Source organism: Meles meles, chromosome 6, assembly GCF_922984935.1.
Source record: "Meles meles chromosome 6, mMelMel3.1 paternal haplotype, whole genome shotgun sequence".
NCBI lineage: Eukaryota > Metazoa > Chordata > Mammalia > Carnivora > Mustelidae > Meles > Meles meles.
The window spans coordinates 118,196,315-118,212,463 of NC_060071.1; the positions used below are offsets into that span (position 1 = coordinate 118,196,315).

The window sequence follows — 16,149 nt, forward strand, 5'->3', positions numbered from 1 at the left end:
CGACTGATTATAGTGTGAACTACAATTCCCAGCAAGCAGGGGAGCCAACCTGGGGCTCTCTTCCTACCTCTGATTGGATATTTCGCCAGAGCGATGACCCAGTCAGCATTTGGGTTGTTGCTTTGCGGCGCTTTCCGCGGGGAACTGTGAGGGGTGGGGGAAACTTTGAAAGTTGGATGCTACAGACCCGGTACTGGAAAGTTTCATGTGGGGGGCGTTTGTGGGGAAATGGGATGCACTCATTATTTTCTGCTTCTTCTCTGGGTCCCTCTCTGTGTTACTGATTTCGGGGTAGGGGTGAATCTCTCTTTGGTCCAGTACACTCCCCCTAGGCCTGTAGGTATCTTAACAGGAACCCCGCCGCTGATCTGGGGGCTTCTGGCTTTCTTTTGTGGGAAATGCTGGGAAACTGCTTCTTGTTGGAAAAAGTTATTTTTAGGGGATTCGGGTAACATTTTTGACTCTTGATGCTGTTTGGGGTCTCGGCAGGTCTCGCTTTATTAAGCGAAGTTTAGGGTCGGCTCGCCTTCTGGTGGTGGTGAAGAAGATGTAGTTAAAGCGAGGAGTTCGATCTCTGAATTGGAATGCGGACTCAACCATTTGCCCGCTGAATTTGCACAAAATTTTCAACCCAATACCTCAGTATCCGTAGTCCGAAAAGTGAGGGAAAGCATCGGACCGAAGCTCTTGGAACAGTATTTGGCACGTAATAAGGGCTCAATAAATATGAACTGTTATCGTTACATAACAGTTTTCATTGAACATCTTACGTGAGGATTTTTACCTTGTTGGGGAGGGAGAGTTTCAGTCTTCAGGCTGGAATTGCTTCCCTCACTCCTGTTCACAGGTGCGGGCATGCGCGCACACACAGCAGGAATTTAAGTCTCTGGTGGAAGAAACAAACACGCAAGCTGTAATAATACGTTAATAGGATTATCCAACAAATATTTACAAAATATGATGAGAACATTGGAGAGAAAGAGAGTGAGTTGGGGGCAGGCTTTGTGGAGGAAAGACAAGGAGTCAGGACTAACTGACTTTTGTGCAACCTACCAATCTCTTGTGGCTGGAGAGCCGATAAGTGAGGCGGCAAATGATGTTTTGCTGCCTGGATTGATAGCTCTGTCAGGCACCAAATCCCTTAACCTTTCACTACATTGTTATGAGGTAGATATTCGAATTACCTTTGTTTTACAGATGAGGAAGCAGAGACACCAGGAGATGAAGTAGCTGCCAGGAAAGCTGGGATCTGGGCCTTGCAATCAGATACATGAATGAGAGGGAAGTGAGAGACCAGTTGATGAAGGGTCTTTATGCGATCTTAAGAAGTGTGGAATTTATCCCAGGGTCTAATGGTCTCATGGGTAGTTTTAAAGGTGGACAGTGACAGGATTGGAGCAAATTTTCAGGTAGCTACCACTGGCAGGATGGTGGTACTGACCTGACCCTTGCAGACCAGTATGGTACTTCTTCTGTCGGCTTCCATAGCACATTTAAAAATCAATGACAATACTTACTGCACGACTGTAATTATTTGTGTATACATCTCTTTTCATCTTTTACCATGTGTTCCCAAAGGGTAGGGAATATGCTTAGATGATTCTTGTACCCCAGGACTCACAGAGTGTGTGATTAAGAACTATCTGTGGAAGGAGCAAATGAATGGATTTTTTTTTTTTTTTTTTTTTTTGGATAGTCAAGGACTAACCGCAGGCAGTATGGATATGATGATGGGAGTGGCCCTAATGAGGCTGAGATAGCAGAGTTGGTTACTGTAAAAGGCCAGGAAGTTTGGGTTCTCCTTTTTGATTGAATTTATCAGTCTAAATGGTGTTATTGCCCAGAACTATTTGATCTGTAAAGACACTAGGATACACAGCAGATATCACTTGGTAAACTATTTGGGAAACAAATCAATACTGACAAACTCCCACTGGAGAATGAGAGGAATGTATTTTGTGTTTGGGAGGTGTGTGAGTATGTGTGTGTGTGTGTGAGAGAGAGAGAGAGAGAGAGAGAAAGAGAAAGAAAGGGAGGAAGAAGAGGGAGAGAAAGGGAGGGAGAGAGTTCATTTGATTCAGAGAATTTTGATGTTATGTAGAAATTTGGGCCATGGTATTGGAAATAAACTGGTATCTACATTATTGGTACTATGTGATTTTGTTCCAGACTGTTACTCCTTTTCTGATAACTATATTGCTTTATTGCCTGGAACAATGAAGAGTTTCTCTTTCTACTCTACTCAAAGGACATTTTGCCATGTCAGTGAGATAACACAACCTCTCCTTTGCATGCGTTATGAAAGGAATCACAGTGATTGTGTTCTAGTTCTCTGAAGGCAAATATTTCATGAGTCTCATTTAGCCCCAGTGAGGTTCAACAACAAGAGTGAAATTTAATTGCACGTGGAATGTGAGCAGCTAATACAATAAAGACAATTTCAGTTTGTAAATAAGACCTGAAATAATAAAATCTCATTTGATTCAGAGGTTCTCTGTGCCTCGTTGAAAAAGAAGTTAAATATGATTATGGGCTTGTAGCAGGGTGAAATGGTTAAGAGGATAAGCCTTAGAGTCAGACTTCTGAGTTGAAATTTTGGACCCACCATTAACTTTTTCTGATGACAATGGAATAGCTAACATTTCTAGACTTTGGTGTTTTCGTATGTAAAAATTGGATAATTAATCAGACTTTCTTATAGGGCTCTTGAGAAGATAAAATGTGATAATTTATGTAAAGCTCTGGAACAGTATCTGGTACCTAGTAGGTGCATAGTAAATTTATTGTTGTTACAGTACAGTGAAAGTAAAGGTTTTCTAAGGAGTGCTTGGAAATACTCCTTGAGGATTAATTACGTATCCAAATAAAATTTATATATGCACTGAAAATCTTAAGATGCTATACAAATGAGAAGTGGTGTTCTTATATTAAAGTAAGAAATACCGAAGAATTGTGTGAGATGCACATTTTTATGTTGTTTTGTTTCTCTGTGTGGATGTTTGGTAGACATTTAGAAAGATTCTGTAGCCGTCCTTTATTTTATCAGTAATATTTTTAGTACTATACATTTCATTTTGCATCTGGAGAAGCTTGAAGAGTTTTTTATTTTGTAGTGTGTTTTGGATAGCCTATCTACTATTGATTATGCCCTTTTCCAGTTCTTTTCAGGGCCCTTTTCCCGTTGCATCTGCATCAGGTCCTTAGGCATGGGTAGCAAGAAACTCAGACGAGTGGGATTGTCACAAGAGCTGTGTGACCGTCTGAACAGATATCAGATTGTTACCTGTCAGGTAAAATTTATATACTTTTTCTCTTGGAGAAACTTTAAGTACAAATTAATTTTAAATATATTTTAATAATGCCAAAATAAGCCTGAAATATGAAAATCTTACTTTCTAAAAAAAAAAAAAAGATAAATGGTAGTGCTTCTCCAGAGGCTAATTTAAAATAACAGGCCACGGGAAGCCTGGGTAGCTCAGATGTTGGGCGTTTGCCTTTGACTCAGTTCATGATACCAGGGTCCTGGGATTGAGGCCAACATCGGGCTCCCTGCTCAGCGGTAAGCCTGCTTCTCCCTCTCACACTCCCCTTTCTTGTGTTCCCTCTCACGCTGTGTCTCTCTGTGTCAAATAAATAAATAAAATCTTAAAAAAAAATAATATAAAGTAAAAGGCCACTAACGTTGTATTTCCAAGTATGATTTCATTTATCCAGATTCCACTTTGTTTTCATTTTGGGTCAGGGGAGAATGCTTACAGCATATTGTGAAGTATATTCAGGCCATTTATTTGGGATTCTAGAGAAGTTTCATCCACTTGAGAGAAACTTTGCAGTTACGTAAGAAATAGGACTTAGATGAGGAGATGGTATCAAAAATGGATAATGTCTCTTGCAAGCAAGAGAAGTTAATAGGGTAATTTTCCTATCACTGAATGAGAGAAATGGATAGCGCAGATGTTGCATTTTTAAAAAAAGATTTTATTTTTTATTTGACAGAGAGAGAGAGAGCGATCACAAGTAGCCAGAGCAGCAGGCAGAGAGAGGGGGAAGCAGGCTCCCTGCTGAGCAGAGAGCCCGAAGCGGGGCTCGATCCCAGGACCGCGGGATCATGACCGGAGCCGAAGGCAGAGACTTAACCCACCGAGCCACCCAGGCGCCCCAGATGTTTCATTTTTAAGCACAACAGTGAAGCAGATCCTTAGGTTAAATAAGGTTTTATGTTAAGATTTAATCCTTAATAAGACAGATTTTCAGAGTATGCTACAATTTTAAAAAATTGCTTTGTGTGTTAATGGTATTTTTGGTTCCTCTTATACATTTAATAATCCTCATGTTCATACTTGAAAACACTCTTAAAAGTATGAGACTTAACATTTCATTCCATAGTCAGTTTTATATCAGTGATTAAATACTTCCTCTGAAGGATCTCATAGCTTAGTAAGAAACCCGTTTCAACCTGCACCTTCTGGTGTCTGTGCCCAAACTCCAGCACTCCAGGGCAGTGCTCATATATACCTGGGTTGGAGGCTGCTGCTATGTGATGTCACTTGATGTGTCCTCTGATATATGCTAACTAAATTGGAAGATTAGAAGGTAAGTTTATGGCGTCATATCTTTCAGTTAAGGTATATAGGAGGCAGTATTATAAGAAACATATACATCTGTGATCTACAACAAATTATGCTTTATCTACACATGGATTGTGTCCATTAAAAGTTTCTTTTTAATTCCAGTATCTTTGTTGCACATACATGTTTAAATAGTCATTTTATGTCTCTTTAGGACTTTTTATGTCTTTCCCCACTGGAGCTTATGAAGATGACCGGCCTTAGTTATAGAGGTGTCCATGAACTTCTATGTATGGTCAGCAGGGCCTGTGCCCCACAGATGCAAACGGTATATATATGTATTTTTTTATGATTTGGTTATGATTTTTGAGATGATTCTTAATTTCATTGGAAATCTTTTTTGGGGAGTGCCTGGGGGGCACAGTTGGTTAAGCAACCAACTCTTGGTTTTGGCTCAGGTCATGAGATTGAGCCACTGTGTTGAGCTCTACTCTGTGTGGAGTCTGCTTGAGTCTCTTGCTCCATCTGCCTCTGTGTGCTCACTCTCTCAAATAAATAAATCTTTTTAAAAAAATAGAATCTTTTTTGGGATGAGGCAAAAGCAAAAATAGAGATGAACACCTCAAAAATATTGACTCGCACCATCAAGTTAGTCCTTTAATGAGAATATATGTGAAAAATTTATGTAGTTTATAAACTCATGGGAGACAGTTCCTAATTATGGGAACGAGGAAGCAACAGGAAGTTTCTTTTCCCCTGTAGCTAATAGTGATATTTCAAAAGGACATCTGTGTCTTTTGTTTGGGTAGAATTTGTGGACCTCGTGGTTAAATTATAATATACTCCTAAGTTTAGAATGTTACTGTCTCTATAATTCTAACTTTTATTGTCATCAGTCTACATCATAAAGTACACATACTGGGTTTCCACTTGCTTATTGATTAAATAATACTTTAAAACTTTGCTCACTCTTTTTTTTTTCTTTTAAAGATTTTATTTATTTGAGAGAGAGAGAAGAGACAGAGAGAGAGGGAGAGCAAGCATGAGCTGGGGAGAAGGGCAGAGGGAGAGGCAGAAGCAGACTCATTGTGGAGTACAGAGCCTGAATGGGGCTCGATCCCAGGACTCTGAGATCATGACCTGAGTTGAAGGCAGCTGCTTAAACAACTGAGCCACCTAGGCACCCAAAAACTTCGCTCACCCTTGAGAAGAGTTAAAGTCTTTTAATAACAAATCCTTGTCAAGTGGTACAATTATTTTATACTTTCTGTCTCATAACTTTAGCTTTTCAACCTGTAGATTTAGTGCATGGTAGAAAAGACCTTGTTTTCCCAGAATAAAAGTGCCTGCAAGTCTGTTTAGTGCTTTATGAATGTATTTATTTAGATGAATTATGGATTACTTACCTTACATCTTATATTGAAATTTGTTAACCACTGAGTAAAAAAGTGGAGTTCAATTCTATGAAGTATGAAGGAAGGGATGTTAGTGTCATTTGAAATTTCTGAAATTAACAAATAGATGAAGTATTTCCTTTTGTTCGGAAAATACCCCATAGGCAGAGTAGTCAGAAGAATTAGAATTGGAGTTAGGTACTGGCACTGTCTAGCTTTGTCATTGACCCCCAAGCCTTGAACAGCTCACTTCGTTTTATGGGAGAAGGAGGAGAGCTAAAATATTAAGTGGTGATGCTGTGACCGGTTCAATTAACTTGTTACTATTTTTTTTTTATGTATTTATTTGACAGAGAGAGATCCATAAGTAGGCAGAGAGGCAGGCAGAGAGAGTGAGAGGGAAGCAGGCTCCCTGCCGAGCAGAGAACCCGATGTGGGACTCGATCCCAGGACCCTGAGATCATGACCTGAGCCGAAGGCAGCGGCTTAAACCCCTGAGCCACCCAGGCGCCCAACTTGTTACTATTTTGAAGCTTGTAAAGCACCAAGAAAGTGTTTTTAGTTTAGCATGTGTCATTCTGTTTGGTCAATATGTATGGCGTATTTCTAGTTAGAGAATTAAAGAGAGCTCGGGCAGGAAATTCACCTTTCGTCTCCACTTCTGCTACCATTTCAGCCAAGGTATCAGTACCATTCCAGATGCCTGCTCTAGAAACCATCTTTCTCCTTTGTTGTATGTTCACTTCCGTAGCGTTCTCTAGATTTGAGTCTTGCTGTAAACATTGGCTTAACTTCAGTACATTTTCCCAGGGAATATTTTTTTGTTCATTTATATATTCCTTTAACTGGTATTTATTGAGGGCCAGCCATGTAGCAGGTACTCTTGTCAGGTCCTGGGGATCTTGTAGTGAACGTGGTAACATCCTGCCCTCATGCAGCTTACAGTCCAGTGGGAGAAGTCAGACATTACACATATAATACGTACATAAACAGTTATTTGTAGTAATGATAAGTCCTACCAAGGAAAAGTATAAAAAACTCTGAAACTTAATAACAGCGTTTGTTACTTAGTTCCAGAGTTAGGAAGGGCTCTCACTAGGAAGTGACATTTTAGCTAAAACCTGAAGGATGATGAATAGGGGAGAGATAGGCAAAGTCAGGAAGGAGGTGAGCAAGGAGGAGTCTGTAGGCAGAGAGACAAGGATGTGTAAAGGCCCTGTGAGAGAGGGAGAATGGCATTTCCCAGCGGTAACATCAGGCTGATGTGACTGGAACAGCGGTGAGGAGCAGATTGACCTCAGAGATGAAGTCAGAGAAGCAAGCAGGAGTCAGATCATGGGGCCTGAAGACATGTAAAGGATTTTGAACTTTATTCTGAGAGCAATAAAAAGTCCTAAAAGGGTATGATCTGTGTTTTTAAAAGCTCAGTCTTACACAGAGACTTTATAAAAAAACCAAGATTCCTGGCACATCTCAGGCTGACTGTGCTGTCCTGATTGTTGCTGCTGCTATTGGTGAATTTTTTTTTTTTTTTAAGAAGATTTTATTTATTTATTTGAGAGAGAGTGAGTGTGAGAGGGGGAAGGTCAGAGGGAGAAGCAGACCCCCCTGAGCAGGGAGTCTGATGCAGGACTCCAGAATCATGACCTGAGTTGAAGATAGTTGATCAACCAACTGAGCCACCCAGGTGCCCCGTTGTTGATGAATTTGAAGCAGGTGTCTCCAAGAATGGGCAGATCTGTGAGCAAGCCCTTCTGGCTTACACACTGGGTGTAAAACAACTAATTGTTGGTGTTAACAAAATGGATTCCAGTAAGCCACCCTACATCCAGAAAAGATATGAGGAAATCATTGAGGAAGTCAGCACCTACATTAAGAAAATTGGCTACAACCCCAACATAGTAGCATTTGTGACAATTTCTTGTTGGAGTGGTAACAACATGCTGGAGCTAAGTGCCGACATGCCTCGGTTCAAAGGACAGAAATTCATCCTAAAGATGGGAATGCCAGTGGAACCACATTGCCTGAAGCTCTGGATTGCATTTCTGGAACCACAAGCCCTTGTGTTTGCCTCTCCGGGATATCTACAAAATTGGTGGTATTGGTACTGTCCTTGTGGGCCGAATAGAGACTGGTGTTCTCAAACCTGGCGTGGTGGTCACCTTTGCTCTGGTCAGTGTTACCACTGAAGTAAAGTCTTTTGAAATGCAGCATGAAACTTTGAATGAGGCTCTTCCTGGGGACAGTGTGGGATTCAATGTCAAGAACAATGTATCTGGGGGTACCTGCATGGCGCAGTTGCTTGAGTGTCTGCCTTTGGCTCAGGTCATGACCCCAGGGTTCTGGGATCAAACCCCATGTCAGGTTCCCTGCTCAAAGGGGAGTCTGTTTCTCTCTTTCTCCCCTGCTTGCGTTCTCTCTATTTCTGTCTCTCTCACTTTCTCTCAAAAAAAAACAACAAAACAAAACAAAAAGAATGACTTACCTGTCGAAGATGTTCATCATGGCAATGTGCCTGGTGGCAATGACCCACCCGTGGAAGCAGCTGGCGATTATCCTGAACAATCTAGGCCAAATCAGTGCTGGATATGCACCTGTGCTGGATTGTCACACAGCTCACATTGCTTGCAAGGTTACTGAACTGAAGGAGAAGATAGATGATCATTATGGAAAAAAGCTGGAAGATGGTTCCAAGTCCTTGAAATCTGGTGATGCTGCCATTGTTGATAGGGTTCCTGGCAAGCCTGTGCATGTTAAGAACTTCATTGACCTCCTCTGGGCCATTTTTACTGTTGGTGACATAAGACAGATTGTTGCTGTGGGTGTCATCAGAGCAGTGGACAAGAAGGCAGCTGGAGCTGGCAAGGTCACCAAGTCTGTCCAGAAAGCTCAGAAGGCTAAATGAGTATTATCCCCAGTACTTGCCAGTCCAGTCTTAATCAGTGGTGGAAGAATGGTCTTGGAACTGTTTGTGTCAATTGGCCAATTTATAGTAAAAGACTAGTTATTGATAACAGTGCATCATAAAACCTTTAGAAGGAAAGGAGAATGTTTTGTGGACCATTTGTGCTTTTTTTTGTGTGTGGCTGTTTTATTAAGATATTAATTTTTAAAAATCAGTACTTTTTAATGAAAACAACATGACCAAACATCTGTTACAGAATTTTGAGACCCATTAAAAGAAAAATTTAATGAGGAAAAAACCCCCACAACAACTCATTCTTGAACACAGATAAATGATTGGAAAGGAGCAGGAAAATATTTGTGAAGACCACTTAGGTATCTACTCCTATATTCCAGGCAGAAAGTGGTTGTGACGAGCATTTTTCGTGTGGTGTCAGTGCAGATGGCATTATGTGAGTTATTATGAGAGATATTTGGGAGGCAGAATGAGTAGGATTGGTGATTGTTTGCCAGTGGGTAGTGGTGAAATACAGGAAAGTGACAGGTGAGTCCTTGATTTTTTGCTTTGGGAAACTGGGTAGTACCACTTCCTGAGATAAGGAATGCTGGAAAAAGGATCAGACTTGACTTGATGGACGCAGATCAGGAATTTAATTTAGTACTTGTTGAATGTAAGGGGCATATGAAACATTGAGTGGAGATACGAAGCAGGCAGTTCAATACGCGGACCTGCAGTCTGAAGGAGAGGTCTGTTGTAGCAGTATGTGTTTGGGAGTCATCAGTGTAAATATGACAATGAGATAAGCATATCCAAGACCAAGTCCTGAGCGAAGCCAACACTTTAAAATCAGGTTAAATAATGATGCGTCTGAGAAGCAGCAGCCACCACCATAGAAGAAAAACTGTTGAAGTGGCATACCAAAATATTCCTTTTTGTTTCATTTATATACATACTATCATTTCTGATATTGTATACATACTGTCATATCTTATCCTGTTCCTTCATTTTAGTCTTTTTTATATGTGTCACTAATTCTATTATTCTAGTGATTAGTGCTCTTATAGTGTGGCAAGAAGTACTTTAATGTTGACAGATTGGGCAGCCTTTACACGTTTGATAAAATGTCTCCAAGCCTATCTACCAGGCAATAGCCTGATGATATATTGTGGACAATATTCAGGCATTTCTAAACCAGATGCATACCAGATGACTTTTTCTGTAGTTTTTCTTTTCTTTCTTTTTTTTTTTATTTACCTGAGTGTAGCCTTAGAAAAATGTGATAATCCATGGTTTAAATGATCTAAGAATTTAATAGGTGAGATTGGACAGAAGTGGGCACATTTGTGGCTTACAAATGTTAGTTTTCCTGCTTCCTCACAGAAGCAGAAGGGTCTTGGATTTGATAACAGATTTATTAAGTTGTAAACTGGAAGTGGTTAGGAACTGTCTCTGTTTCTGTTCCCTGAGTTTATCATAGTATATGGCATGCAGTAAGTACTCAGTATTTGTTGAAAATGAATGAATGAAGGAAGGAAGAAATAATTACTGTTCTATGGCTTGATCTCAGTTTATTTGGGCAATTTAATAAAATAGTAGTAATTTTTAATGTTAGAAATTATAGAGGTAAGCGTTCTTAAACATTGTTAGGTATGTAATCACATTAATCACATTTTAAAGGCCCCTTTTCAGAAGAAGGCAACATTCACAGATTCCAAGAATTTGATGCAGACATTTCTTTGGGGGGCCATTTCTCAGGCTACAATACCTACCTTCAAGCTATTCTTCACAGACCAACCTTGGTTTGAAAAGATAACTTGAGCATGCCATTCCTTCTTGCTTACCACATTGACCCCAGACTTCAACAAGGCTCTTTTGTGATTTGGCCCCTGCTTATTTCTCCAGCTCCAATCACTGGCCCCACCGTGACCACACTCCGTCTTTTAACCATTCTAACTCTTTTTATTTTTTGTAGTTTTTATTAGTTTCCATTTTCTCCCTTTCTTTGTGTGTTCTGTCTCTTTGGCAGGAATATGTGTATTTCCTTTGCTTAACAGCTATTTCACATTTTAGCTCAGACATCCAGCTCCTCCTGAAGTCTTCCTGGATCACAGAATTCATAGATGAGGAATATACTGTCTCTGAGTCCACTTTCCCTGTCATGGTGTCTCTGATAACTGTATTGTAATTGCCTGGTTTCCAGTCCTAATTTCAGCTGCTGGGTGACCACAGGTACTGTGAGGGCAGGGCGTCTGTCTCCTCTATCATATCCCCATAGTCTGGCATAGTCTCTGGCATGGGCTAAATATTCATTTAACAAATAAATGTTTGAGGAAAAGAGAGATGGATTGGGGTTCCACCTGCTAGAAACTGAAGTTTGGAGTGGGTTTCTGGCTTTAAATAGACATGGAGATTGAAAAGAACGTCTTCTTTTTCTTGTTCAGGCTTATGGGATGAAGATGCAGACGTCTGCTTCTCTCTCCCCAGCTTTCTTAGCCACAACCCTTTCTGCATTGGATGAAGCCCTGCATGGTGGTGTGGCTTGTGGATCCCTCACAGAGGTAAAGGAGAAACTTTCCAAATCTCCCACTGGCCTTAACCTTCAGAGCCAGGGGAAAAAGTTTAGTTAAGAAACATAGATTATTTCATACCTCAAGGGCATGGTTCTCCACTCAGGACCTAGTATAGTTGCTTTTCAAAAAATAAAGATATTCAGAACAGTCCTTGCTGACCACCTGAAGTCTGCTTCGGTTGCTGTTTCTTAAAATTAACTTAGAAACTGATGAATATTGTGAAATAGCATGAAGCGATTTGGGGGAATTAAAAAAGGAACAGTACTTAGTGTATGAGGAAGGAAAGTTTGAAATTTTATTAACATGTGGGCAAATCATGGCATTAAACTGAAGTGAGCTATTTTTAATTTCTGTTGTAGATAAAATTTGGTTCTAGGATGTGATAGGCTGTGTTAGCTATGCATTGTTGCACAACAAATTACTTCAAAATGAAGTGACTTAAAACGACAATTGATACTTACTATTTCTGTTTCTTTGGGAGTGGCTTAGCTCACAGATGTTGGTGAGGGATGCAGTGTCTTGAAGACATGGTGGGGCTGGAGGATATTTCCAAGAGGGCTCACTCATGTAACTGGGAAGTTGATGCTGGTTCTTGGTAGGCGGTCACAGTTCCTCTCCAAGTAGGCTCTGCACAGGTTGCTCGAGTTCCTCAGGACATGGTGGTTGACTTCCCCCTGGGTGAGTGATCCAAAAGAAGGCAAGATGGAAGTGGCAAAGCCTTTGATGATTTAGTTGTGGAAGTTACACACCATTAACTTCTGCCACATTATCTTCTTAAGAAGCGTGTCATTAAGTACAGCTCACATTCAAGGAAAGGGAAAATTGGTTTTACTTGAAAGAAGTATCAAGAATTCAAGGACATTTCTTTCTTTTTTTTTAGAGAGGGGAAGGGGGAAGGGGCAGAGGGAGAGGAGGATAGAGAATCTCAAGCAGGATCCAAGTGGGGCTTGATCTCACAGCCCTGAGATCATGCCTGAGCCAAAAATCAAGAGCTGGACATTCAACCGATGTTACTTTAATACATTTGTATATTGTAATATGATTGCTGATGTAGCAATATTTACCACATAATTATAGTACAATATTACTGTCTATATTCATTAGACTGCATTAGAGCTCTATGGCTTATTTACTTTTCATTATAAGTTTGTACTGTTAAACACCATCACTTTTTTTTTTTTTTAAAAAAGATTCATTTATTTTAGCGTGAGAGAGAGGGCACAGGTGAGTCGGGAGGGGGAGGAGGGGCAGAGGGAAAGAGTCTCAAGTAGAGGCCATGCTGAGGATGGACCCTGATGCGCAGCTCAGTCTCAAAGACCCTGAGATCATGACCTGAGCTGAAATCAAGAGTCAGTTGCTTAGCCAACTGAGCCGCCTGGGTGCCCCAAATACCATCACTCTTATCTCCCCACCCCACCCCTTTTTAACCACCATTTTACAGATTTAACTTTTTTAGATTCCACATGTAACTGATACTGTATAGTACATTTCTTTCTCTGACTTACGTTGCATAGTGTAATGTGCTTAGGGTCTGTTCATGTTGTTGCTCATGGGAGGTTATCTTCCTCATGGCTGAGTAATTTTCCATTGTGTATATATGCCACATTTATTATTATTATTTTTATTAAAATAATGTTATTTGTTTCAGGGGTACAGGTCTGTAAATCATCAGTCTTATACAATTCAGAGCGCTCACCATAGCACACACCCTCCCCAATGTCCATCAGCCAGCCACCCCATCCCTCTCACCTCCTCCCCTCCAGCAACTCTCAGTTTGTTTCCTGAGATTAAGAGTCTCTTATGGTTTGTCTTCCTCTCTGGTTTCATCTTCATTTTTCCCTCTCTTCACCTATAATACTCTGTCTTGTTTCTCAAATTCCTCATATCAGTGAGATCATATGATAATTGTCTTTCTCTGATTGACTTATTTCGCTTAGCATAATACCCTCTAGTTCCAGCCACGTTGTTGCAGATGGCAAGATTTCATTTTTCAATGGGTGCATAGTATTCCATTGTGTATCTATACCACATCTTCTTTATCCATTCATCTGTCGATGGGCATCTAGGCTCTTTCCGTAATTTGGCTCTTGTGGACATTGCTTAAATGCTGTATTTTTTTTTAAATGCTGCATTTTTAAATCCATTCATGTGTGATGGACATTTAGGTTGTTAACATATCTTGGCTATTGAGAATACTACTATGATAATCATTGGAGTACAGGTATCTTGATGAAATAGTATTTACTTCCTTTGGGTATATATCCGGAAGTGGAATTTCTGAGTTGTATGTACATCTATTTTTAATTTTTTTGAGGAACCTCTATATCATTTTCCAAGTGAGATTGAAGATATTTAGAAACTACCACAGTTCTTTCCTGCATGCTGCATTGGCGTGCTTACTGGTCCAGTGTGGTAACTCACACACTTACCAGTATACTCTTGAAGAACTTCTTGCCTGGGACTTCTAGGGGCATAGATATTTTAAGCAAACTTCTTTTTTTTTTTTAAATTTTTTAAATTTATTTTTTATTTTTTAATAAATATATAATGTATTTATATCCCCAGGAGTACAGGTCTGTGAATCGCCAGGTTTACACACTTCACAGCACTCACCATAGCACATACCCTTCCAAATGTCCATAACCCCACCCCCCTCTCCCTCTCCCCCTCCCCCCAGCAACCCTCAGTTTGTTTTGTGAGATTAAGAGTCACTTACGGTTTGTCTTCCTCCTGATCCCATTAAGCAAACTTCTAAGCAAGAGCAGACTCTGACATTCTCATAGTCATGAATTCCAGTGTAGAGATTTTTTTTCTTGAAAATGGGCATTCTGGGGGGTGCCTCGGTGGCTCAGTGGGTTAAGAGTCCTGGGATCGAGCCCCGCATCAGGCTCTCTGCTCAGGAGGGAGCCTGCTTCCTCCTCTTTCTCTGCCTGCTTCTCTGTGATCTCCGTCTGTCAAATAAATAAATAAAATCTTAAAAAAAAAAACAAAAACGGAAAATGGGCATTCTGTTTTAGATACTATACCTTATTTTATGTCCTGTCTTCTAAGGAAGGTTTAAAAATATGTGTGTGCTATGCTTGGAGGATGCCCAAGATAGTTGATAAATGAGTGAGCTAATCTTTAAAAGAAACAAAAACCCCTTCTGTTGCAGGGTACTGCCACCAGATGGTGCCAGAATCTTACTATACGTAATCTTTTTGCACTCTAGTGGGACCTCTTCAAGTGAGTTTGTACCGGCAGTGTTCCACAGTTATAAAGTTACTTAAATAGCAAAAACTGAACTTAAGATTAACTAACAACTAATTTAAAAAAATGTTTAAGTTTTAGAATACTTTTTAATACTTTTTCACTTGGCATTTGTCAATTCTTTCTGAATCCAACTGTTAGTTACCAGCCATGTTGGTGTTTTGTCATCATCTGCTTGGCCGACTTGGAGCACAGATACTCTGACTGCTTTTTAGTGGCCAGTTCTGTACTTTCTGTTTCAGTTACAGGTAGCCTCTTCAGTTGTTTTGGGATTTTTTTTTCAGCTGAGTATAAGGAGTATTTCTTTTTACCCTTTTATCAACAAAAATTTAATGTATATTATATATATATATATATATATGATTAAATATATCCTGCATGTGTAAGTTATGAAGTCTTATGACCTATGACTTAATAAGAACCAGAACAATACCAGAACCATTGAAACTAACCGTGGGCTTCTTCCTGATCCTATCTTTACCCTTCATTGAGATGTAATCTTTGTCCTGAATTTTTACCATTCCTAAAATTTCTTCCCCTATAGTTTTCTTTTACTGTCTATGTACCTAAATAGGTGCTATGACATTTATTTAGTTTTCTTTATTTTGAGCTTTATTAAATCATTTCTGTGATTAATTCATATCATATCTCTTCTGTGAATTATTTTTTTTTCATTTAATAATGTCTTCTAAGATTTAACCATTTTGTTTCAGGTGATAGGAGTATAATTCCCTTTTCCTGCTGTATCATATTCCATTTTGAAAATATGCCACAATTTATTTATCTTGTTTTCCTGTGAGTGAACATTTGGGTTGTTTCTAATTTGCTGCTAATATAAACAAATCCTGTGAAAATTGTTGTACATGTCCCCTGCATCACATGTATAAGTATTTCGCTGGGACAGGGATTGGCAAATTACTGCACAGTGATCAAATCTATCTTGGTGTCTGTTTTTGTAAACAAAGTTTTATTATAACACAACTATGCTGATTGGTTTATGTTTTGTCTGCTGCTGTTTATATGATAGAAGGCAGAGTTGAGTTAGTTGTGGTAAAGATCTCATGATCTGTAGAGGCTAAAATATTTACTATCTGGATCCTGTCTAGGGTATCTACCTTGGAGTGATTTCCTGGTTATAGGATATGTGCATAATGCAACTTTGCAGAATCAGGAAAAATTGTTTTCCAGAGCGGTTGTACCTGTTTGAATTTCTACCAGTGATATGCAGGAATTCTTGCTCCATATCTTCATTCCTTGGTATTATCGATTTCTTAACTTAGGCCCATCTTTGGCATCTATGATCTTAGTTTTCATTTTCCTGATTTCTAATGAGCTTGAAATTTTTTTTCACAAATCATTTGGTTATTTCAAAAGCAGTTTTATTAAGGTACAATTTAACCACTATAAAAACTCAATGATTACTAATTGGATAATTCAAGTAATTTTCTAGTAAGTCATCACCA

At 39.5% G+C, this 16,149-nt stretch overlaps 1 protein-coding gene across 6 annotated transcripts in view; it reads left to right on the top strand.

The window, feature by feature from the left end:
* The first annotated feature begins 125 nt into the window (after positions 1-125).
* The window catches only part of RAD51B (RAD51 paralog B), a 647,202-nt gene continuing 631,178 nt past the window's right edge, over positions 126-16,149 (top strand). For 3 of the 6 annotated variants that reach the window (XM_046006988.1, XM_046006987.1, XM_046006990.1), the window contains exons 1-4: positions 126-190; positions 3,159-3,290; positions 4,783-4,896; positions 11,309-11,425. In XM_046006988.1, the coding sequence (XP_045862944.1) occupies positions 3,207-3,290; positions 4,783-4,896; positions 11,309-11,425 (315 nt within the window). In that variant the 5' untranslated portion in view covers positions 126-190; positions 3,159-3,206. The remainder of the gene's footprint in view (positions 191-3,158; positions 3,291-4,782; positions 4,897-11,308; positions 11,426-16,149) is intronic. The other 3 variants (XM_046006991.1, XM_046006989.1, XM_046006992.1) reach the window with 3 other exon arrangements.